The sequence below is a fragment of the Myxine glutinosa genome, chromosome 7, assembly GCF_964187855.1.
Source record: "Myxine glutinosa chromosome 7, kmMyxGlut1.1, whole genome shotgun sequence".
Lineage (NCBI taxonomy): Eukaryota > Metazoa > Chordata > Myxini > Myxiniformes > Myxinidae > Myxine > Myxine glutinosa.
This window is the reverse complement of record NC_136267.1, coordinates 11,302,043-11,327,736: the sequence shown is the minus strand read 5'-3', so window position 1 is coordinate 11,327,736 and position 25,694 is coordinate 11,302,043. Positions and strand designations below refer to the sequence as shown.

General features: G+C 47.7%; 1 protein-coding gene across 2 annotated transcripts in view; it reads right to left on the bottom strand.

Annotated features, from left to right (window-relative positions):
* LOC137430977 (uncharacterized) overlaps positions 1-25,694 on the bottom strand; it is a 290,638-nt gene that overhangs the window by 262,312 nt on the left and 2,632 nt on the right. For both annotated transcript variants that reach the window (XM_078781279.1, XM_078781280.1), the window contains exon 2: positions 17,205-18,610. In XM_078781279.1, the coding sequence (XP_078637405.1) occupies positions 17,205-18,572 (1,368 nt within the window). In that variant the 5' untranslated portion in view covers positions 18,573-18,610. The remainder of the gene's footprint in view (positions 1-17,204; positions 18,611-25,694) is intronic.

Here is a 25,694-nt window from a genome sequence, read left to right as displayed (position 1 = left end):
GACCTATGACGTCCTTCCCGGACAGCGCGAAATAGGGTATTAGGACTAGAATTGCTATTACCTAATTACTCGCGCTGCCCTGAAACGAGGAAATAAGCCCCGCACAAATCACGCGTGTTGAGACGCCGAGCGGTGCGTACACGCGATCCGTGCCGTTTATATGGTGACCCCGGTTCTAGCGATCTTATTCGTGCCATGCTTAGTCAAATGGATATATCACAAAAGCAGTCAAATGGGAAAAAAGGAAGAACAGGTTTATTTACACTATTTACCAATGGTTCAGAGAAAAGAGGACACAGTGCAGCCTTAACTTACTACCCAGGACAAACGGGCCCGTCTCACACGCAGACACACTCATACGGGGCTTGCAGCTGCAGGGTTATGGTCCGCGTCCAAGGATGGGTCTCGTGCAGCTCACTCCGGTCTCCGGTTCGTCCCGTGCAGATGGTAAGTAGAGGGGCAGGAGCTCTCCGCGTGTCGTTTGGCACACAAGGGTTAATACGGGGCGATTTGGTAGGGAGCGGACTTCAGCCGTTAGCGGTGATGACGGCGGCTATTGCCGCGTTTACTCGTGTGGCTGAGGTAGGCGCTATTCGCCACTGGCGCGTCTGGTTGCAGCCGTGTACTCAACGCCTCTTCTTCCTCTCCTCTGGTGCGTACGTTATACTGTGCGAGTTACAGTGCAATGCCTCCAAATGCGAGTCAAGTTCTCTCCACACAAGTCTTTTCACCAATACCGTGTGCCAGCGAGTTCTCTCAGTCCTCCAGCGCGAGTCCTCCGGTAGCAAGTCCTTTTCTCTGCGAGACCTTCAAGTCCTCCCTTCTCTGGGAGTCCTCCTGATAAGTCCTCCTCAAGGGCTTTGTGCAATCACTTATATAGGCACACCCTGCGAACCTTCTAGAACTCACCAGAAGCCTCTCTCCACGCCCTCTCATGCCATGCCGTTAGAGCCCTGGTTGGCTGGTGGCTCTTACCGTCATCGCCTCTGACGCTCCGCCTTGACGCCACCCCACCCCGACCCCGCGCTCCTCCTTCTTAGGCCTCCCTCGTGTTACTCGACTAGTGAGTGAGCAAAGGGCAGCAAATGCTGTGGGCAGCCAAAGCGTAACAAATGCTGCGGGCAGCCAAAGCGTAACAAATGCTGCGGGCAGCCAAATGGGGCACGGGATCAATTATGCCCATAGAGGTGGAATTGGAGGGTGCCGCAAAAATGAAGGGGACCTAAACTCATGTCTTTACACAACACAGGTATCAATAGAGGAAATGGCCTATACTTACACATACTATGACATAACTAATACTACAAGGTGGCCTACGTGTTGCTAGTGGAACTAACTATGGGGGGCAACCCTTTAACCTTTAATGATCAATATGTGCAAATCTCAAAACCGTAGCACTGCCCCCCTCCCTTGCCAGACTCGTCCCCGTGTCGAACCCACACAGGTGAGAACGACCGGTTTTGAGAAAGGTTCGGGACTAGTTTAAAAAAAAAATACGTGTGACATTTAGATGTGGTTTCCCTCTACATTTAATCTACCACCCTGTATGTGACAGTTTTACAACACTAAATATGTCCCACCTACTGCGTTGTGTAACTAACTAACAGACTCACACCCACAGCTAACCGAATTGCGGAATTGATTCTCAAACTAAACATAAAGCCGGTGGGGAGCATGTTATTTACAACTACAACCTAATTATTTACATCTCTATAACCCAGGACCTGTTCTTTTGTGGAAAGAAATTTGGAGGGGAGAAAACACAGCCATGCACTAATACACCAATACACAAAAATGCACAATCAAATGTCATATTCAAATGTCACATTTGCTGCTTGGCTGCTGCTTGGCTGCATCTTCTTGCTTCCTGCTTCGTCTTCGGTGTGCCATAATAAAAACGTGAAGGTCTTCTTTCCTGACACACCAGAATAAAATGTAGAAACCGTGTTCGTTTTTATTTCCAGCAGGGCTAATCTTATGGTCCATCTGCGTGACATCGATGCCACTTAAAACCAGTGGTCCACAGGTGCAAGGTAACGTTTGCAGCAAATGAGCGCTCAGCAAAGATGCCAGGCCACAGAACATGTGGTCCATAAGATGTATTGGTGCAACAAAAGGTAGCAGGCGAGCCGCACAGGTGTAGCAACGTGCCGCAGCACAGTTCATGGTTTCTGCACACTCCCCTCCAAAAATGGGTCCATGGGTGGCCTGGGTGGGGAGGAAGACAAAGCACAGTTAGCGGAGGAAAGGACGCAAGGGTACACACAAACACAAGGCAATGCAACATGAGGGGCACGGGAGAGCGAGCAGAGAAAGCTCGTCCCTAACCGTTCGTAACCCACCCATGTCAGCCTACACTACCCTTGCCCTTCCCTGTATTTACAATTTACAAATTCGTCACTACGTCCTGTCTCCCATATCCCCCTCTAAACCAAATTCGTCTTCCAATCCCTCCCAAGAAAGAAGAGATGGAATTACACACAATGTCACTCTCATGTCATGATGCGTCTTTACCATCCAAATTGTTCACAAAACCCGGTGTGGAGTTCCGTCTCCCTTGGTGAGTGGATGTGGATGGTGCGAAGAGATTTCTCATCCTACCTATACTCTAATAACATTAACTCAGTTACACAACCCGGGGTCTTGCCCTGCCAATTCAATTGGCCATCGTTACACTATGTGGTTCTAAAAACCAATTCCCATTGGCCCTCCTGTGATGCCATCCAATTTGGGTCTCACTCCCCAATTTTTCACTACTGTGCCTTCGCACAATTTTGGGGCTGGGTCGTGTGGCTCCACTAGCAGGTCCAACGACCTACGCACCTCCGCCACTGAAGTCGCCACCTGAGCTTACCATGCTCCTTGCGACTACCCTAAATCGGGGAAGGCCCCTCCTGGCTCTCTCACCCCTCTGATGCCCTCTCTGGCATTGGGCTACCCGGGTCCTTCCCTAAGATCCTCGGGCCCCACTGAACACTACTCTGACTGGCTCCCAGAGCCTACCTGCGGCCTCACCTGGCCGACAAACTACCAGTGGCGGAGTGCCCCAATAACCATACGCACCAACAAAGCCCACACGCCCAGCCATTTCCACAGACTTACGCACCCATCCAAGCACTTCATTGCCACTACCTGCACCACAGGTGTCAATATCCAACAATTTACCTAAACCCTCCACCTAACTTTAAACTACCCTCCCCGGGTATTCGTGAAGGGGTCCATCTTCCCCCATTCACTCCTTCGCACCATGCATTCCACACTACTCATTCCACACACCAAGCTCTCTTGCACACCCCTTGTGCACTCATACCTTTATCCCATACTCTCCATCACAACTCCATATGTCCTCAATACACCACTTATACACTACTACATACACACAGCATCATCTAACTAACTACTTCCCTCTAATACTCGTGCTTTCCCGTCTTCCCTTACACTAAGCACAACCTCGTCATTAACATCCACCTAATCTCTCTACGTCCCCTCTACCTGTACCAAAGTCACTACTTAAATCTCATGTCTCCTATTGACATCTCTAAATCCCTAACAATATCCTAGCCCGCCCTCGGCTAGTTTACACAGCCATCCCCATAATCTAGAGCTCATGTGCCCCCAATGAATGGTAAAGCTTCCATTCGCCAACACTATGGCTAACTGTCCACTCCACTCGAGCCTCTCCGTGCGGGAATATATTTCCATCACAGCTCGGCTTCGGAAAGCCGAGCAATGCATGCGGGTGGTTGGTCTACAGTTGGTTGGGTCCGTCCGGCATTTTTGATTCAGGGGAGGAGGTTTTGTTGGACCAACGTTAGAGGCGCCATCCCTGCGCGGAGCCTTTCGGTCCCCGGCACGATGGCCCAACCTCCCCCGGTCGGAGCACCACGCCCGCCAGGGGGCGAAGGTCCGACCTCTCCTACCCCCCCTCAAACCGTGCCGATCGCCTTTCCCGCCAAGGCGCGGCACCGACCATACAGGGCGGGGCCCGGCACGAATCGTGCACGCCGCCGCGGCAACGATCCTCGCCGGTCCCCGCAGCACACAAAGCGCACCATGCACCGAGGGCTCGCGTCGGCTATCCGTCGCCCTATGCGCTAACCCCCCGGGGTCTGGGTCGATGCTTGAGCCGCATTCTCACACCCACACGCGACCCGCTCCTTACTCGCACACCGAGGCGCTCCAGCGCCTCCCATACACTCCCTACATTTTGTTACGGCACGCTCTCGTGCATTCTCTTTTCTTGCACACTCAGGTGCACACAACACAGGCTCACTCACGCCGTTCGCACACTCCATCATCACACACCCTCGCGCACATCCTGGCGCTCTCATACCACTCGCACACTCCGTTACACACTTTTCTTCCACGCACTCCTCTCGTGCACTCTCTCTCGTTACATCCTCTGTAACACCCACAGGTGTGCACTCCTGCACACACCCAATCAGCGCACACTTACCCACGGGCATGCAATCTCCTGTTGCACACCCAATCACGTGCTCTGGTGTGCACTCCCGCACACTCTCTACAACACGCTCCGGTGTGCATTCTCGCACACCCTCCTCGGCCATCTCACACTCTGTTTCACACTCTTCACACATACACTCCGTTGTGGATTCGCTCTCACTCTCGGTAACACACTCGCGCTTCGGTGCCGTTCGCACACGCGCGCCATTCACCTTCACACATCGCACCATGGACCTTCCACGAGCACCCGGGTTATGTCACGATCCCAAGCGCGCAAAATATCTTTTCGCGCCAAACATTTTCACGCCATACATGCTCCTTCTTACCTTTGGGATTCTCTTCTCTGCCAACAGCACCTGCAAACCTTCATTGGGGTTAGGCAGCACGGCATCACAATGCGAACACAGACTTTGCGTACATTCCATTTTTTTACTCGATATATTTTCTAAGTCTGCCGTCTCTTCCATCCCAATTTCAATGATAATTTCTTTTATTTCTTTTTCCTCGACCACCGCCGGCGCATGAATTTGCCCTGTCCAATTCGGCGGCCGTCGGCTCTTCCATACCCCGTGTCGCGATTTCTACCCCCTCGGTCAACTTGACTGTGCTCTGCTCTACCCAGCTCTCCACGTGTTCCTCACGTCGCGCTACCCCGTCGCGTACCAATGTGACCTTCCTGCTCGACCTGCGCTCAATGTCCTCCCCCATTTTTTTATTTGGCCACCCATGTTGTTTTCCAACCCTTTTATTTCCCGGGTGGATTTGTCACTTTGGGTGTCCATTTTGTTTTCCAATTTATTTATTTCCCGGGTGGATTTGTCACTTTAGGTGTCCATTTCCCCATTTATTTTATTGATGTCCTCCTTTTGGGCGCCCATCATTTCTTTCATTTCCCGGGTTTCGTCCTTCATTTCCATCCTTTCTTTGGTGGATTTGTCTCCCTGGGCGTCCATTTTCCGGTTTATTTCTTTCATGAATTGCATCATGAGTGCGTACAGGTCCAAAACCGTTGGCACCGCGGGCTCGGCCCTCGCTGCCATGTGCGAGGCACCGCCATCTTCTACCCCTACTGCCGGCCTCTCCTCAATGTCCTCCTCCATTTCTCCCAATTCTTCCCGGGGGTCCTGGGTTATTAATTATAACTCCTCATCTATCTTATCATTTACCCCCACCGGCATTCGACCGCTTTGGCTAGCCATGGCGCGAATTTAATTTGGATGTTAATAAACTAAATTTCGGTCGCTTGTAATTTTTGAGTGCGTTAAGCGCACTTCAGGTCCCAATCCCACTCCTGACACCAAATGTTGCGGATCTCGTCGTCGGCCTTCTCCCCTTACCAAGGGGGATTAGTCCCCTTGTCTTTGACTGGCCGACGGGAACCGGGACCTATGACGTCCTTCCCGGACAGCGTGAAATAGCGTATTGGGACTAGAATCGCTATTACCTAATTACTCGCGCTGCTCTGAAACGAGGAAATAAGCCCCGCACGAATCACGCGTGTTGATGCCGAGCGGTGCATACACACGACCCGTGCCGTTTATATGGTGACCCTGGTTCTAGCGATCTTATTCGTGTACCGCTTAGTCAAATGGATAAATCACAAAAGCGGTCGAATGGGAAAAAAGGAAGAACAGGTTTATTTACACTATTTACAATGGTTCAGAGAAAAGAGGACACTTTGCAGCCTTAAAACAGTCTTAACTTACTACCCAGGACAAACGGGCCCATCTCACACACAGACACACTCACACGGGGCTTGCAGCTGCAGGGTGATGGTCCGCGTCCAAGGATGGCTCTCGTGCAGCTCCCTCCGGTCTCCGGCTCGTCCCGTGCAGATGGTAAGTAGAGGGGCAGGAGCTCTCCGCGTGTCGTTTGGCGCACAAGGGTTAATACGGGGCGATCTGGTAGGGAGCGGACTTCGGCGGTTAGCGGTGATCACTGGCGGCTATTGCCGCGTTTACTCGCGTGGCTGAGGTTTTTTTTTTTTTGTTTTTTTTTGTATACTGAATCGAGGCTCGTGAAAGAGCTAACATTTACTTCACAAACAAATCAACCGGACAAACAAAATATATAAAAAGAGGGAGCGGAAGACAAGATGGGGAGAGAAGGGGAAGCACACAACCACAACATTTGAGAGCAGGGAGAAGTGTGGGAGGGAGAGGGCTTGGGGGCAGGAGGCGTGGGAAGGGGAGGGGGGGGGGGGAGGGAGAAGTATAAAGCACAAGGACACCAAGGACTTCCAGGACAGAAGTTGGTATTTCAAAAAAGTGGAATTGGGGTGAAATTAGCGGGGGTAGAAAAGATCAAGGTTTTGGATGGGGGAAGATAAGAGATTGTGGTGAACAGCTGTTTTAAAGACCTGGAAGGTGGGGTGGGATTGAAGAGAGTGAGGGAGTTTGTTCCAGAGGCGGGAGAAAAGAGGAATGAAGGAGTGAAGGTGAGCAGTGAGGTAGGCGCTATTCGCCACCGGCGCGTCTGGTTGCAGCCGTGTACTCAACGCCTCTTCTTCCTCACCTCTGGTGCGTACGTTGTACTGCGCGAGTTAGAGTTCAATGCCTCCAAATGTGAGTGATGCGAGTCAAGTTCTCTCCACACAAGTCTTTTCACCAATACCGTGTGCCCGCGAGTTCTCTCAGTCCTCCAGCACTAGTCCTCCGGTAGCACGTCCCTTTCTCTGCGAGACCTTCAAGTCCTCCCTTCTCTGTGAGTTGTCGTCATAAATGGAGTGATTTCCACCCTTGCTTCGATCGGGTTCCCCACCTTGAGTTTTGACGAGAGGGGGTGAGGACCCCCACGGGGTACTTTGGGCTGTACCCTGCCCATATGTAGTTGTAATCGTCATGGTTCCCTTTTTGAGGCAATGTTTTATGGCCGGATGCCCACCCTGACGCCAACCCTTTTTCATCGCCTCTTATGACACGCAGGGATATGGTGTACCTATTCTAAACTGGGTACACACCGGTAAACCAGGGTAGAATAACTATTCTAAACCGGGGTAAAACGAGGTAAAGATCAACTTATTTCATTTTGGGGTAAAGAGGTCAATGATCAAACTCTGTAATCGGTCTATAATTTGAGAACGACTGAAGTGATCCAATTCAAATTTGGTACAGGTATGCATAATGATGTAAAGATTAATTGACTGGAATTTGGGGGCAAAGGTCAAAGTCTGTAATAGGTCTACAACTTGAGAACGGCTGAAGTGGTCTAATTCAAACTTGGTACAGGTATGTATAATGATGTAAAGATTAACTGATTGGACCATGGGGTCGAGAGGTCAAAGGTCAACGTTTGTAATACGTCTATAACTTTAGAAAGGCTGAAGTGATCTAATTCAAACTTGGTTCGAGGTATGTATAATGATGCAAAGATGAACCAATTAGATTTTGTGATGCCGAGGTCAAAGGTTAAAAGTTAGAGGTCATGTCAGGTTAAAATGTGATAACTTGTGAACAGCTGAAAGGAATTAAATTGAAACTTGGTGCAGGTATCTATAATGATGTAAACATGAACTGATTAAATTTTGGGGTCAATAGGTCATGTCAAGTAAAAATGTGATAACATGAGAACAGCTGAATGTATTTAAATCAAACTTGGTACAAGTATTATAATGATGTAATAATGTGGACAGAGGCATATCGGTCGATGTGACGTCAAAGTGTCGTTCCAGTTGAAGATAATTTAGGGGGTGATCACAAAAAAAGAAAGAAAATAATGCTTAGGAAAATGGCGGCACGCCATCTTGTTCGGCCCTCTGTCACATCGCTTCTTCTACTCCAAGGTATTTGTAAGATGCTTCATTGTGTAGATCCTGTATTGTTGGATTTAGGTCGATTTCTATATTGTCCGTTTTTGTTGATCTACCTTGCATGAATGTGCACTTGGCTCACTTATCCAGGCCAAATTCCATTTGGATGTCGCCGGAGACCTGTTGCACCAAGTTCATTTGTTCTGCCAATTTTTCATCATTCGGTGCAAAGAGTTTTAAACCATGCATGTACAGTAGATGTGTCACCTTACTTGTTTCTTTGGACATTCTTTTATTGGATGTTAGAGTGTATCCGTGTCCTTGGTCATTAATGAGGTTAGTTAGATGGTCCAGGGCCAGGAAAAACAGCAGGGGGGAAGGCTGTCTCCATGGAAGGTCCTGTGTCGTATCTTTACTCTTGGTATTTCAATCTTCCCTTCTGAGTGCCGCAGGATTTGTGTGGTATTCCATAGATCCATGGCTTTCTCAATCAGCTTGATTATTTGGGGATTTAGCTTGTACATTAGCATGTACTTTATCATCCATAAATTTGGGACATTTTCAAAGGCTTTTTATAGTCTCTCCAAGCTGTGGACAATTTGGTTCTTCTCGTATTGAAATTTTCGAGTGTGGCCTTGTTCAGTAATGGGTGATCTATTGTACCGTAATATCCTCTCTTGCATACCTTCTGTTCTGCCTCTCGGCCACCTTCTTGTGTTAGGTGGTTGTACGTTGTTTCTGTAACGATTCCTGTTAAAAGTTTGTATGTTATTGGTAGACAGGTTATTGGCCGATATTTGTGGGGTAGTTGGGTCTCATCAGATTTTGGGGGGTATTACTGTATTTGGGGGGTATTCTGTTATTACCTGTCATGAGGACAGTATTACCTTCTGTGAGCCATTCATCCATTTCCTGATCCCCTTCGATAAGTTCATTAAATACTCGAGCGTAGTGCGTCGTTGGTTGTGATGTCCATTTGCGGATTTCAGGAGGTGGAACAGAGTTCTCTCAGGACTCAATGTATCTACCTTTGTGTGTGTGTGTGTGTGTGTGTGTGTGTGTGTGTGTGTGTGTGTGTGTGTGCATTTTTGGTTGTTATCTTCATTTGCGGGTTTTAGGAGGTCCTCTCAGGACCCAAAGTATTCACCTCCACTTCAGTGAGGAATCACAGTTCATGGACCAAACAGTGGAATTTTTGTTGTTCAAAGGTGTGTACCATTTTCTTACAATTCACATGAAAATTAAAGTAGCGGCAGTTTTGTGTCCGTCCATCACACTATGTATAGCCTGGTGTTGGCTTAGCGGCTAGGGTGCCAGCTTAGGATCCTAGGATCCTGGGTTCGAATCCCGGTCGATCGCTGAATTAACGCCAGGGGGGTTGACTCAGCCTGTCATCCTTCTGAGGTCGGCTAATTGAGTACCAGTTCACTGGTAATTCGCTGTGTGTCGTAAAAGGCGACAAACAGGGTTGGCGGCAGGAACGGCATCCGGCCGTAAAACATTGCTTCAAAAAGGGGACCAACAAAAACAACAACAACCACGGTGCCCGAAAAAGGCCAACCCCTGCTTTGTGGGCAAAAATGGCCTCTAAAGGTGGTTTTTTGTTTTGTTTTGTTTTTCATCACACTGTCATTACGTCTACGATGTCATTACGGCATACGACGGCTAACTCCATCGACCGCCATTTTAATTTCTATGCCGTACAGGTTGAACACATCGTCGAAGCGGTCGAACCCGTCATATATCACAATCTGCATACTCTACCTTTATGTTTTTTTAATTCAGTGTGAACCACAAACAAACCGATTGTTAAAATGACCATGAAATATCAAAAGCATCAGCGTTATGGGTCTTTCAACGACACAGTAGGTATAGGCCTTAGGCTTCCAGCCTTCATACCTCACCTTCAGGCCGCTTCGGACAAATTAAGCCCAGGTTTCTTAATATAGTAGTATATTTTTCGAAATAATCTATACATTAAAGTAGCGGCAGTTTTCTGTCCATCCGTCACGCTACATCATTACGGCGTACGACGGCTGACTCAACCGACCGCCATTTTTACCGGTGATTTTAACCGGTGAGGTTAAAATCACAATCAAATATCAAAACGCATCGGCGTTATGGGTCTTCCAATGATATAGTAGGTGTAAGGCCAATAATACTGCACTAACTAACATTCATTATTAATGAAGTGTATTATTTCAGAACCCACAATGTTATCTTCCATGGCCAAGAAGGGCTTTTATCGTTGAAGATAATAAATCATACCGCAATGACGTATTAATACTATACTAATTGCCTATACGCTGCCCAAACAAAGGGAGGGAGTTCCACGGGTTCCTGCTAGTAACATATAAACTCACGAGCCACCACCTGTCACGGAGAAAGGGTCGGAGTCCGGAACGAAGGGTGTGTGGTGGGAAGAGGCAGGGGGCAGGGTGGGTGGATGGAGGGGAAGGAGTAGGGTGGGATTCCAGAGGGAGGAGGTGGGAGGGCAAAGGGTGGATGTCCGGAGGGAGGGAGGTATTATGGGAGGAAGCAGGGAGTGGCGTGGGATGAGGAACGGGAGGGGTGGGAGGAAGGGACCTGGCATTGCCCAGCAACCAGGATTCATTGATTAGATTTTGGTGAAGATCCAGATCCGGATACTAAAAATGTTGAAGTGATTCTTCACCATTGAGTGATAGAGCTAAAAACAATATAAAGCAAGATATCTCAAAAAGTTGTGGAAGGATACGGACAAAACTTTGTGGACAGGTTGTGTATGTGAAAAGAATGAATTGAATGGATTTTAATGAAGATCCGGATAAGAATCCAGATACCAGAATTTTATAAAGGAATCCTCACTTTTGAGAGATGGGGCCACAAATGATATACAGTATAGCATGATATCTCAAAACTTTGAAGACGAGTTATCACAAAACTTGATGAATGAGTTGTTTAGGTGACTAGGATAAGCAGATTCAATTTTGATTCAGGTGTGGATCCAGATCCGGCCTACTAGTGGGATATAAAACTGTTCAGTCTGGTGAAGGTAAGGTATGCGCTCTACTGAGTGCCGTTCTATCTGAAAATTTGATGACGAAAGCTCAAATGGTAAAAAAAAGAAAAAAAAGAAGCTACGGCGCAGACAGACAGTGTCTGAAGTGCGTGCACACATGCGGACACACACTGAAGAGCATAAAATTGTACCAGTGATAATTGGAGCAACTGGAATGATGAAGAAGAACCTCACTGAGATTTTGAAAACAATCCCCGGGAATATTACCACAAATGAACTACAACTGGAGGCAATCCGGGGTTAGGTGACGATCCTCAAATGAGAACTTGGAACAAAACTGAAAAAGTTGAACAGTTTGGTCCATGAACCACGTGACCACTTACCGAAGAGGAGGTGGATACTTTGGGTCCTGGGAGGACTCAGTTCCACCTCCTGAAACCTGCAAATGGAGATAACAACCAACGACACACACACACACACAATCTCCGCCCCCCCCAATGCACACACAAACACACACACACACACACACACACACACACACACACACACACACACACACACACACACACACACACACACACACACACACACACACACACACACACACACACACACACACACACACTACCATATAAACTCTGATTAACGTACAGCATTCCGATGTTTTTTGTTTTTTTTTGTTTTGTTTTGTATACAAGATCGAGGCTCGTGAAAGAGCTAACATTAATCACACAAAAAGACAAACCGACACACAAAACACAAAAAACAAGGGGAGCGGCAGACAAGATGGGGAGAGAGGGGGAAGGACACAAAAGAGAGGGGGAAGAGGGGGAAGGACACAAACACAACATTTGAGAGCAGGGACATCGGGAGGACTTGGGGGGAGGTGGGAGAGGAATAAAACATATGAACACTGCAAGGACTCTGGGGTGAATTACCGGGGGTAGAAAAGATCAAGGTTTTCGATGGGGGAAGATACGGACAAAAGACCTGGAGGGAGGAGTGGGATTGAAGGGAGTGGGGGAGTTTGTTCCAGAGGCGGGAGAAAAGGGAAATGAAAGAGTGAAGGTGAGCAGAGAGCCTAGACTTTGGCAGTTTAACCATAAGAGGGTTGCAGGCAGATCTTGTGTGACCTGAAGGAATATTGGGGGGACAGAGCACAGAGAGAGCTGGGGGAGCAAGGCCGGAGAGGAGTCGGTAGAAGACAGAAAGACCACCAACCTGCCTGCGGTGAGTGAGTGAAAGGCCCTCGGTGTTGACTACATCGCAGGAGATTCCAATGATTCTGAAAGCTTTGGCCTCAACAGCGTGAAGCCGAGCAAGGTGTGAGGCAGGAGCACCAGCCCAGAGGGGGGAACAGTATTCCATTGAGCTGCAGATGAAAGCCTTGTATGTGGTGAGGAGCTCAGGTGTACCAAGGAAGGACTTCGCACGACGGAGGATGCCCAGTCGGCGACTGGCTTTGGAGGCCAGCTTGGAAATGTGGTTTTCCCAAGAAAGATCATGGCAGATAGTGAGACCCAAAAGCTTGAGCGACAGAACTTCTTGGAGAGGATTGTTGAGAAAGTAGATGGGAGGGTTGTCCAGTCGGTCCTTTCGTAGAGACATTGTAAGAGTGTGAGATTTGTCAGGATTGAAAGACATGTTCCACTTGTTTGACCAGTCTGTGATTTTGTCCAGGTCTGCAGAGAGTGAGGAGGCTGCAGACTGCCGATCTGAGGGATGAGGAATGGAGCGACAGAGAGTAGAGTCGTCAGCAAAGAGATAGAGAGGATTTTCAAGAGAGTCAGAGAGATCATTGATGAAGACCAGAAAAAGCACAGGGCCCAGAACACTACCTTGGGGAACTCCAGCCTGAACAGGAAGAGGAGATGAGAGAAACCCATTCAGGGCCACACGTTGACTACGACCAGAGAGGAAGTCCGCCAGCCATGCGTGGAGATTTCCATGGATACCAAAGGAGGAGAGTTTGGTGAGCAGAGCAGGGTGCCAGACCGTATCGAAGGCACGTGAAATGTCAAGGGAGACAGCTCTAATTTCCTGTTTGGCATTGAGGACCTCCATCCATTGTTGAGAAAGCAGAAGCAGCATGTCCAGAGTAGAGTGACCAGGTCTGAAACCAAATTGATGATCAGAGATCAAGCCATTGGAGAAGAGGAAAGATTTAATATCTGGAGCAATGATGGATTCCATGACTTTGCTGATAATTGGGAGAAGGCTGATTGGTCTGTAGTTGCTGGGATCTGTTTTTGCACCTTTTTTGTGCAAACCGGTGATGTTGGCTGATTTCCAAGCAGATGGCAGATGACCTTGAGCAAAAGAGAGGGTGAAGAGAACAGAAAGAGGGAGTGAAAGAGCAGAAGAACATGATTTTAGGACCCGTGGGCTGATGCCGTCAGGACCAGTTGCAGAATCAGAGTTGAGGGTTGACAGAAACTTTTCCACCTTGTCAGGAGGAAAGGACACAGAGTCCAGGAGCAGCTGGGTACGACTGGGTACGGTGGGTACAGAGAGGGATGGGTTTGGGACACAAGATTTAGAGGCAAACACAGAGTTGAGGCATTCAGCTTTTTCACGTGCGGAGTCAGCCGTTAAGCCGTTTGAGGTGAGGGAGGGGATGGAGGGGGAACAAACACCAGAAACAGATTTGACCAGACGTCACCAGGATTTGGAAGAGGGAGACAGATAAGAGAGTTCGGTCTTGAGAATGGTGAGATATTGTTTCCTGGCTCTCCTGAGGGTGGACACACACTTGTTTCGGGCTTTGTGAAAGGAAATGAGATTTCCTTCCGTTGGATTTGCTTTCCAGGAGACGAAACCAAGTTGTTTCAGGGCAACAGCCTCACCACAAGATTCCGTGTACCATGGACGGGAGGAAGGGTATGACAACTGAAGACGAGATGGTATAAATCTTCTATGCATGAGAGAGAGCAATTTACTTTGAAAGAATTCCCAGGATGAGTTGATGTCAGAGGCGGTAGAGATGGGAGACCAGTCCAGATGATTGATGGCTGCTTGAAGACCGTGCCAGTTGGCCTGAGTGAAATGCCAGACTCGTCGACGCTGAGGAGGCTATCTGAGAATGGTCAGAGAGATGTCCACTTTGACAAGCACATGATCAGATGAGCCGATTGGAGCAGAAGAAGAGCAGCAGACATTTTCAGGGAAGTTTGTCATAACCAAATCCAGAAGAGAAGATGCTCCGTTGACTGAGATCAGGGTCGGGAAATTGACAGATTGTGTCAGTCCCAGTGAGTCGCAGAAGTCCTTTGCTGAAGAGCCATGGCTGGTGAGAGAGGTACCCACACCCAGCCAACTGGCATGGTGACAATTGAAATCACCACATATGAGGAAGAGAGAGTTGGGATGGGTAGATATAAGTTGGTCCATATTATCAGACAGTGAGATGTAGATGGAGTCATCGCTGTTTGGTGGACGGTACAACACACATATGGACAAAAGGTGGGAGCGAAGGGGAAGCCGTAGCCAAAGGTATTCCTGGGGGTGAGGTGGAGAGAGGGCAGTGGAGGGCGAGTGAGGAAGAGAGTTTTTTATAAAGATAGCAACCCCACCTCCAGGACGAGGCTCAGGTCTATCATACCGGAGGAGGGAGTAACCTGGGAGAGATACCAAGGCATCAGAGACATCATGAAGGAGGAAAGTTTCTGTTAAGCAGATCACATCTGGTTTGTCAGAAGCAACCTGTATGGAGAGGTCAGTCAAGTTTGAGCGAAGGCCCCGGATGTTTGAGGTCCATACCGTTAATGAAGAGGAAGGGGGAGCATCGGGTCCAGAACAGGGGGGGGAGGGGTAGGGTAAGATGTGGAAGAGGAGGAAGAGGTAGGGAGAGCTGTTGAAGGTGTGCCAGAGATTTCAGAGATTTCAGAATAGCTTGGAGAAAGGGAAGAATGGGGCGGACAAAAGGTTTGATGGAGATTGGGTGAGGCACAGTGAGGTGTTATTTGAGGAGGGGGAAGAGCGAGGCAGAAGGTTTGGGGAGATGAAGGTGAAAGTTGGAAGGGGGAAGAAGCAGGGAGGATGCTTTGAGGAGGAGGGGTGAGAGGGGAGTCTAGGAGGGGAGGAGCGAGGGAGAGTCTCGGAGGGGAAGGGTGTGGGGGGAGTTTAGGAGGGAGGGGAGGGAAGGGGCAAGGGGGGAGATTTGAAAGGGATGGGTGATGGGGAGGTTTTGGTGGGGAGGGGTGAGATTGGATTTTGAAAAGTGTACGATTCATGGGAAACGAACATTTTTTGCAAAATGAATTTGAGACCTTCGAGTCAAAAATACGTTTGAGGACAATGGAGGAGGGGGTGGAGTTCTGGATAGTTTAGGGAATGTAGAAAGGAGGAACTGTAAGAGATGGTATTATATATACTAGGGCATGCCCGTACTATATATAAGCTAGGACGTGCCCGTACGTGGGTGCCCGTTCCTTGCCAAAAAAAAAAAAAAAAAAAAAAATTTGTGTAGGGGTGTGTGTGTGTAAACATCCTAGGGCGTGCCCGTACGTGGGTGCAAAAAAACATGCGTGCAAACAACAACAACAAAAAAAAACTTTGAAACCACGTGGCAGTAACGACCACAGAACCCCCCCCCCTCTATTTACATGAATGGTTTGGTCCATTCGCAACGACCACAGAACCCCCCCCCTCTATTTACATGCAATGGTTTGGTCCATTCGCAACGCCAAAGCGAACGGCGAACGGCTAAATCGCCATAGCTCGGTAAGTACTTGTCCGATTAATTTCAAACCTTGAAAAGGCACATCCTCGGGTCCCCAGCAATATACCTGGCAAGTTTCAAGTATATCGGACCGGTAGTTGTCGAGAAACAGCGGTCACAGACAAACATACACACATACACACATACAAACACACATACACACATACACACAGAGATTAATGGAATTATAGATAGATTATTTGGAATGAATAGATTTGGTGAGCAAGACGAAAGCATCCTTTTGTAGGAAAAGAAGAAAAGGGTGTTATAATATATGAGAGAAAATAGTTGTTCAGGGGAGAGATTATACATTTCTAACCGCGTGATCGCGAACGAAGAACGAACGAACAAAAAGAACAACAAATAAACGAATAAGACCTGGGAAGGAAATGTTTTTTTGGGGGTTTTTTTTTTTTTTTTGTGAGTACAGATATTAAACAAGGAGGTACGGGGTGAACGACTGGGACGAAACAGAGAACGAAAATAATTTCAGCGCATTCGACGAATCGCTGAGAGAAAAACAAAACCACAAACAAAACCACAAGGTCGGAGACGGTACGGTAGTCTAAGCCTACGAGTACTAGGCCGCAGAATACTCGATACCATTAACCGACGATTGTGTATACATGTACGAAAAATTAGCACCGAAAATTTTCCAAAAGATACGCTATAGGTACACACACCGAAAGATAGATACAGTCTCGACAAAAACACGATTGTGATAGATCACTTAGCTTCGAGAGCGTGAGCGCATGGAGCAGCTTCGAAAAGACGCGACCTCGCCGTGATCTCGCGAGATTGATCGCCGTGATCTCGCGAGATTGATGTTACCTGACTTAGAGGATCGTACTTCCTCCATGTTGGTCTGATTACAGCCAAAAACCTGGCGGATGTTCCAAGTGAAGACAGCAATTTGCAATGTGTTCAAGTTTGGGGAGGAATATATAAATTGGCCAGGGTGCCACCATAAATCTTCTGGGAAACAAACCGTGGGATTTTTAACGTCCACCTGCACTCCATCATGGTATCAGACTGGTCTGCAGCTAAAAAAAGACCAAATCCAAGGGATTTTCCAGCATTAAATTTGCTGACATCAGATTTAACCAGTCTGGAATCTTGAGTAAAGCAAGTACATGTGGTGGAGTAGAAACCTGTCCAGGGTACATTTTCACCTGTGGAAACGCTACCGACCCGACTGAGCAGTCCAGGTTGAAGCATCGACCTCAGGGGTTATGGCATCATCAATAATTATGTAATCAACAATAACTTACTTTAATAGGGGAAGAGCTGAAACGAACTTTGCAATTCGAACCTCTCTCCTCATCACTGCTGAGTCCAGGTAAGGTCTCGTAGTTTCCAACATCAGCACCAATAGATCTTCCTTCAAAGACCTCTGTGCTTTCTTCAGCGCCGCTCTGACCATTTCCCACCAATTGGTCGTCAAAGGCAGCATTTTCGATTCCTTTCAAAGGGTTATCCCTTGATGTGATCATTTCCTCCTCTTCACAATGTACCTGCAGCTTTCCCAGGTTTTCATAAGATTCACTATCTGAACAATCCATCCCAACATGTTCTTCCTCAAAGGGATGATCATCACATCGTTCTTTCTCTTCATGTACTTGTAGACCTCCAGTGTCTGGCTCTTCAAGTGCTTCACATCCAACTCCATTTTCATCCTCTTTAATTGGCATCGACTCATCGCTTCTTGGCGAATCGGATTCAATCGTCACGAGCTCAGCCTTGAGCATTACTGTTGCAATGTTGCTGCAAACTACGTCACCCTCGATAGGAGAGCGTCGGGGGAGTGCAGGGTTGGGGAAATCTTTCAGGCACCATCCATCTTTGTGTCTTTTGTCTCCTTTGCTTTGAGAAAATGAAAAATCTCTTGTTGCGTCATCGGTTCCTTTTAATGGCGAGTACGAAAACTTGAGCAAAGACGAATTTGCATCAGCAAGTTCATCACTTTTCAGCGAACTAATACTGCTGGTCTTCGCAAATGAGCTCAACAAGGATACGTCTTCATCTCGGACTTCATCAACATCATCATCGAGCAGGAAACTGGAGAGTCGCTTCGACATGGGACCCGAGTTAACCCGAGCCTTGGTCCGTGACTGGGACAAAGCAGGAGACCAGAGGCAACTCAATGAGGAAGAACTTTGATGATTGCGATGAGCATCCGCCCCAAGCACGTGCGTCATACCAGACTCGCCACTGTGGCTCAAGGTGCGACGTGCATGTTCCGTACCATTCCCTTGATGAGCATTCAACAAATTAGGATCGGAGGAAGAGAGTTTTGCAATTTGAGCTCTAGAGATACTCGGGGTCGTAAAACATCTTTCAAATTTCCTCCTCACCTCAGAGACGTTTCCAGATATACAAGGTAACTTTCGTTCTCCAGCCACGCTTTCTTCACGGTTTGATTCGCTATTGAACGAGAACTTTGATGTTCTTGAAACCACAGGATACGTTTCGGTAAAAAGCATGTTTTTGATCCTTTTGACGTTTGGTCCTTGGTTAATGGAGTCTTTATCAACACGGTCGCTCCCCTGATCCGAACCTGAGGGGCTGCTCCAGGAAACCACCTGCTGCGTCACATCTTCGAAAACTGCCCCATCGCCAGCTACATCCACCTGTAGCATGTCGACACGTCAGGGTCTTCAAAAGCAGGTGCATTAAACTGAAAAAAAGAAAAGAAAAACAAACTCAGGACACAATTTGCAAAACAAAATTAGCCTTTATCAACTTGTCTGTGTCCATGGAATATGAGTTACAGAAGAAAACAACTGTGACAATTTCCACTAACTTACTTTAATACATGTACAGTCTCTCAGAAGAACACATTCCAACACTCAAACGACCCTCATGGAATGATGAACACAGATTGGCATCAATGACAGCAAAGAAGACAACACAAGATGGCTAACCCTTATCTGTTTCGGCCAAAATTCCACACATTGCTAAAAACGGACGGCATCAGATCACGTGTCCTAAAAACCTGTTGTGCTGCTCTTGCACATCCTCTCTGTGCTATTTTCAGCCAATCATTTACCATTGGTTGTCTACCATCTCCTGAGAAATCCACCAACATCACTGCATTACATAAAAAGGTACCAAAAAAAACAAACTCTCAACTACAGACCCATCAGCTTACTTCCAATCAACAGCAAGGTCATGGAATCCATCATCACACTTGATATGAAATTCTTTCTTTTCTCCAACAACCTCATGTCAGATCACCAATTTGGTTCGACACAAGGTCACGCCATCGAGGGCCTGCCACTCTGACTCACCCAACAACAAATGGAGGCTGTCAATGTGAGGCATGAGGACAAGGCCATCTCTGAATACATCTTGTCCTTTTGATGCAGTCTGGTATCCTATTTACTTTCCAAACTTTCTCCGTATGGAATCCAAGGCTAACTCCACGCATGGCTTACTGACTTCCTCTACTCTCGTAACTGTGTGGATCTCATCGGCATCCTTTCATCTCCTCTCCTTCTCAAGTCTGCAGTACACCCAGGAAGTGCTCCACACCCAGTTTTTTTGTTTTTGCATACTTAGTGGAGGCTAGTATAAGAGCCAACACATGAAACATATAATAAAGGCAGCGGGAGACAAGAGGACGAAAGAGAGGGAAAAGAGAGGGAAAAGAGAGGGAAAAGAGAGGGAAAAGAGAGGGAAAAGAGGGAAAAGAGAGGGAAACGAGAGGGAAACGAGAGGGAAACGAGAGGGAAACGAGAGGGAAAAGAGAGGGAAAAGAGAGGGAAAAGAGAGGGAAAAGAGAGGGAAAAGAGAGGGAAAAGAGAGGGAAAAGAGAGGGAAAAGAGAGGGAAAAGAGAGGGAAAAGAGAGGGAAAAGAGAGGGAAAAGAGAGGGAAAAGAGAGGGAAAAGAGAGGGAAAAGAGAGGGAAAAGAGAGGGAAAAGAGAGGGAAAAGAGAGGGAAAAGAGAGGGAAAAGAGAGGGAAAAGAGAGGGAAAAGAGAGGGAAAAGAGAGGGAAAAGAGAGGGAAAAGAGAGGGAAAAGAGGGCGGAAAAGAGGGAAAAGCGAGGGAAAAGCGAGGGAAAAGAGAGGGAAACGAGAGGGAAAAGCGAGGGAAAAGAGAGGGAAAAGAGAGGGAAAAGGGAGGGAAAAGGGAGGGAAAAGGGAGGGAAAAGGGAGGGAAAAGAGAGGGAAAAGAGAGGGGAAAGAGAGGGGAAAGAGAGGGGAAAGAGAGGGGAAAGAGAGGGGAAAGAGAGGGGAAAGAGAGGGGAAAGAGAGGGGAAAGAGAGGGGAAAGAGAGGGGAAAGAGAGGGGAAAGAGAGGGGAAAGAGAGGGGAAAGAGAGGGGAAAGAGAGGGGAAAGAGAGGGGAAAGAGAGGGGAAAGAGAGGGGAAAGAGAGGGGAAAGAGAGGGGAAAGAGAGGGGAAAGAGAGGGGAAAGAGAGGGGAAAGAGGGGAAAGAGAGGGAAAGAGAGGGGAAAGAGAGGGGAAAGAGAGGGGAAAGAGAGGGGAAAGAGGGGGAAAGAGGGGGAAAGAGAGGGGAAAGAGAGGGGAAAGAGAGGGGAAAGAGAGGGGAAAGAGAGGGGAAAGAGAGGGGAAAGAGAGGGGACAAGAGAGGGGAAAAGAGAGGGGGAAAGAGAGGGGAAAAGAGAGGGGAAAAGAGAGGGGACAAGAGAGGGGAAAAGAGAGGGGGAAAGAGAGGGGAAAAGAGAGGGGAAAAGAGAGGGGAAAAGAGAGGGGAAAAGAGAGGGGAAAAGAGAGGGGAAAGAGAGGGGAAAAGAGAGGGGAAAAGAGAGGGGAAAAGAGAGGGGAAAAGAGAGGGGGAAAGAGAGGGGAAAAGAGAGGGGAAAAGAGAGGGGAAAAGAGGGGAAAAGAGGGGAAAAGAGGGGGAAAAGAGAGGGAAAAGAGAGGGAAAAGAGAGGGAAAAGAGAGGGAAAAGGGAGGGAAACGGGAGGGAAAAGGAGGGAAAAGTGAGGGAAAAGAGAGGGAAAAGAGAGGGAAAAGAGAGGGAAAAGAGAGGGAAAAGAGAGGGAAAAGAGAGGGGAAAAAGAGGGGAAAGAGGGGAAAGAGGGGAAAGAGGGGAAAGAGGGAAAAGAGGGAAAAGCGGGAAAAGAGAGGGAAAAGAGAGGGAAAAGAGAGGGAAAAGAGAGGGAAAAGCGAGGGAAAAGAGAGGGAAAGAGAGGGAAAGAGAGGGAAAGAGAGGGAAAGAGAGGGAAAGAGAGGGAAAGAGGGAAAGAGAGGGAAAGAGAGGGGAAGAGAGGGAAAGAGAGGGAAAGAGAGGGAAAGAGAGGGAAAGAGAGGGAAAGAGAGGGAAAGAGAGGGAAAGAGAGGGATTCACAACAGTAAGGAACAGGGACATCGGGAGATCTGTGGAAGGGCGAGGGCTAGGGCGGGGTACACGGGACAAACAACATGAAGGGCTGGAGCCGGGCAGTGGCGTCACTAGGGTTGGTGTCACCCAGGGCGGTAACTCATGATGTTAACAAATATAATTTCGTACAAAATTTGGAAGATTAGCAAACCTGTACATTTTTGGAATCATCAGAGCATGGAGAATCCGAAAATCAATGTTGGCATTTGCACAGACAGAGATTTTGGATTTTCAAAATGGCCGCCATAAAATACATATTTTGCGCTATCTCGGCTTCTAGTCAACGTAGAAACTTAATGAAATATGCTAATCCTATGTTTTCTGGGTCAAGGAATCCAATAAAGGCCTCAAAATAGTGCTCAGGATTATAGAAAAGCAACAAACAAAGGTGATTGAAAACCATTGTCTTTATATTTGTGATATAACTGTATTACATAATACATGATATTGCAAGTCCTTTGAAGTTATAGGTATGGGTTTATAAAGCAAGAAAGCAGCCTTGCTAGTATCAGATTGAACGATAAGTCCTATACACAGGATCTACGAGGTCTATACCGTTCAGGAATATGCTTTTACAGATCTTCATCAATGTCCTGAGTGTCATTTTCGCAAAGGTGTCTATGCAAATGCCAACATTAATTTTTGGATTCCTCATGCTCTGAATATTCCAAAAATGTATAGTTTTGTTAATCTCCAAAAATTTTGAACGAAAAAAAACATAGTGAACCTGACTGCATGGACCTCCTCCCGTACCAGACCATACAGAATCCTTAGTAATGTTTTTTGGACTAATGTTACTCGTAAATCGTAATTCCCATATATCACTGAATGTAATGGCAATAGTAGTGACATAAACAACTCGCAAAATTAAAATTACACATTTAAATTACAATATCATACGCACAGCCTAAATGTATTTACATTTACATCGTTTCATGTGGTTAAAGTGAAAATTCGGGAAGAAAACAATATAATTCGACGTAAAAACGTTTAATAACTACATCAAAATTATGTTGATTTTAACGTTAAACCTTATTGTTGCATGAGATACATTAATGGATTAGGTTTGCATAATCAATAACGGCCCAAATAATGTAGAACTTGTAGACAAATGCATATGGAAATATACTCATCAATGAAATAATACCATAAAAATAAACAGGAACAAATACACAAGCATTTCAGCACTTGGTGAACATCTCGACTAATTCAGAACTTTCCTTTCCTGGCCTTGAAAGCTGCGAACTTTTTTTTTTTTTTTTGTATACTGAATCGAGGCTCGTGAAAGAGCTAACATTTACTTCACAAACAAATCAACCAGACAGACAAAATATATAAAAAGAGGGAGCGGAAGACAAGATGGGGAGAAAAGGGGATGCACACAAACACAACATTTGAGAGCAGGGAGATGTGTGGAAGGGAGAGGGCTTGGGGGGAGGAGGCGTGCGAAGGGGGGGGGGGGGGGGGTGGGAGAAGTATAAAACACAAGGACACCAAGGACTTCCAGGACAGAAGTTGGTATTTCAAAAAAGTGGAATTGGGGTGAAATTGGCGGGGGTAGAAAAGATCAAGGTTTTGGATGGGGGAAGATAAGAGATGGTGGTGAACAGCTGTTTTAAAGACCTGGAGGGTGGAGTGGGATTGAACAGAGTGAGGGAGTTTGTTCCAGAGGCAGGAGAAAAGAGGAATGAAGGAGTGAAGGTGAGCAGAGAGTTGATTTTGGCAGTTTAACCATAAGAGGGTTGCAGGCAGATCTTGTGCGACCTGTAGGAATATTTGCGGGACAGAGCCCAGAGAGAGCTGGGGGGGGGGGGGGGGGCAAGGCCAGAGAGGAGTCGGTAGAAGACGGAAAGACCACCAACCTGCCTGTGGTGAGTGAGTGAGAGGCCCTTGGAGTTAGCTTCATCGCGGGAGATTCCAATGATTCTGAATGCTTTGGTTTCAACAGCGTGAAGACGAGCTCGGTGTGAGGCAGGAGCACCAGCCCAGAGGGGAGAGCAGTATTCCATAGAGCTGCGGATGAAAGCCTTGTAAGTGGTGAGGAGCTCAGGTGTACCAAGGAAGGACTTCGCACGACGGGGGATGCCCAGTCGGCGACTGGCTTTGGAGGCCAGATTTGAAATGTGGTTTTCCCAGGAAAGATCATGGCAGATAGTGAGACCCAAAAGCTTGAGTGACATAACTTCTTGGAGAGGATTATTCAGAAAGTGGATGGGAGGGTTGTCCAGTCGGTCTTTTCGGAGAGACATCGTAAGAGTGTGAGATTTGTCAGGATGGAAAGACATGAACTTGTGAATCACTTCATCGAAATCAATGCCTTTCGCCAACTCACTTTCAATTGATAATATCGCAAGATCGAAAAGCCTTGACACTGCAAAAATTTGGTGTCACCCTCTCTGATAGTGTCACCCGGTGCGGTCCGCACCTCCCCGCACCCCCCCAGTGACGCCAGTGGGGCGGGGTACACGGGATAAACAACATTTAGGACTGGGGTACATGGGAGAAACAGATAGAGGTCTGGGGTACACGGGATAAACAAGATAGAGGGTGGGGTACACGAGATAAACAAGATATAGGGCTGGGGTACACGGGCTAAACAAGATGGATAAACAAGATAGAGGGCTGGGTCGTGGTACACGGGATAAACAAGATGGAGGGCTGGGGTACATGAGATAAACAAGATGGATAAACAAGATAGAGGGCTGGGTCGTGGTACACGAGATAAACAAGATGGAGGGCTGGGGTACATGAGATAAACAAGATGGATAAACAAGATAGAGGACTGGGTCGTGGTACACGGGATAAACAAGATGGATAAACAGGATAGAGGGCTGGGTCGTGGTGCACGGGATAAACAAGATGGATAAACAAGATAGAGGGATGGGTCGTGGTACACGGGATAAACAAGATGGATAAACAGGATAGAGGGCTGGGTCGTGGTACACGGGATAAACAAGATGGATAAACAGGATAGAGGGCTGGGTCGTGGTACACGGGATAAACAAGATGGAGGGCTGGGGTACACGGGCTAAACAAGATGGATAAACAAGATAGAGGGCTGGGTCATGGTACACGGGATAAACAAGATGGAGGGCTGGGGTACATGAGATAAACAAGATGGATAAACAAGATAGAGGACTGGGTCGTGGTACACGGGATAAACAAGATGGATAAACAGGATAGAGGGCTGGGTCGTGGTGCACGGGATAAACAAGATGGATAAACAAGATAGAGGGCTGGGTCGTGGTACACGGGATAAACAAGATGGACAAACAAGATGGAGGGCTGGGTCGTGGTGCACGGGATAAACAAGATGGAGGGCTGGGTTGGGGTAAACGGGATAAACAAGATAGAGGGCTGGGTCGTGGTACATGGCATAAACAAGATGGAGGGCTGGGTCAGGGTACACGGGATAAACAAGATAGAGGGCTGGGTTGTGGTACACGGCATAAACAAGATGGAGGGCTGGGTCGGGGTGCACGGCATAAACAAGATAGAGGGTTGGGGCGGGGTACACGGGATAAACAAGATGGAGGGCTGGGGCAGGGTACACGGGATAAACAAGATATAGGACTGGGGTACAAGGGATAAACAAGATAGAGGGCTGGGGCGCGGTACACGGGATAAACAAGATGGATAAACAAGATGGAGGGCTGGGTCGTGGAACACGGGATAAACAAGATGGAGGGCTGGGTCGTGGTGCACGGGATAAACAATATGGAGGGCTGGGTCAGGGTACACGGGATAAACAAGATAGAGGGCTGGGGCGCGGTACACAGGATAAACAAGATGGAGGGCTGGGGCGGGGTACACGGGATAAACAAGATATAGGACTGGGGTACAAGGGATAAACAAGATAGAGGGCTGGGGTACACGGGATAAACAAGATGGAGGGCTGGGGTGGGGTACACAGGATAAACAAGATGGATAAATAAGATAGAGGGCTGTGTCATGGTACACGGGATAAACAAGATGGATAACCACGATAGAGGGCTGGGTCGTGGTACACGGGATAAACAAGATGGAGGGCTGGGTCGTGGTGCACGGGATAAACAAGATGGAGGGCTGGGTCGTGGTGCATGGGATAAACAAGATGGAGGGCTGGGGTACAAGGGATAAACAAGATGGAGGGCTGGGGTACACGGGATAAACAAGATGGAGGGCTGGGGCGGGGTACACGGGATACAAAGATGGATAAACAAGATAAAGGGCTGGGGCGGGGTACACGGGATAAACAAGATGGAGGACTGGGGCGGGGTACACGGGATAAACAAGATGGAGGGCTGGCTCTGGGTACACGGGATAAACAAGATGGAGGGCTGGGTCGGGGTACACAGGATAAACAAGATGGAGGGCTGAAGTGGGGTACATGGGATAAACAAGATGGAGGGCTGGGGCGGGGTACACGGGATA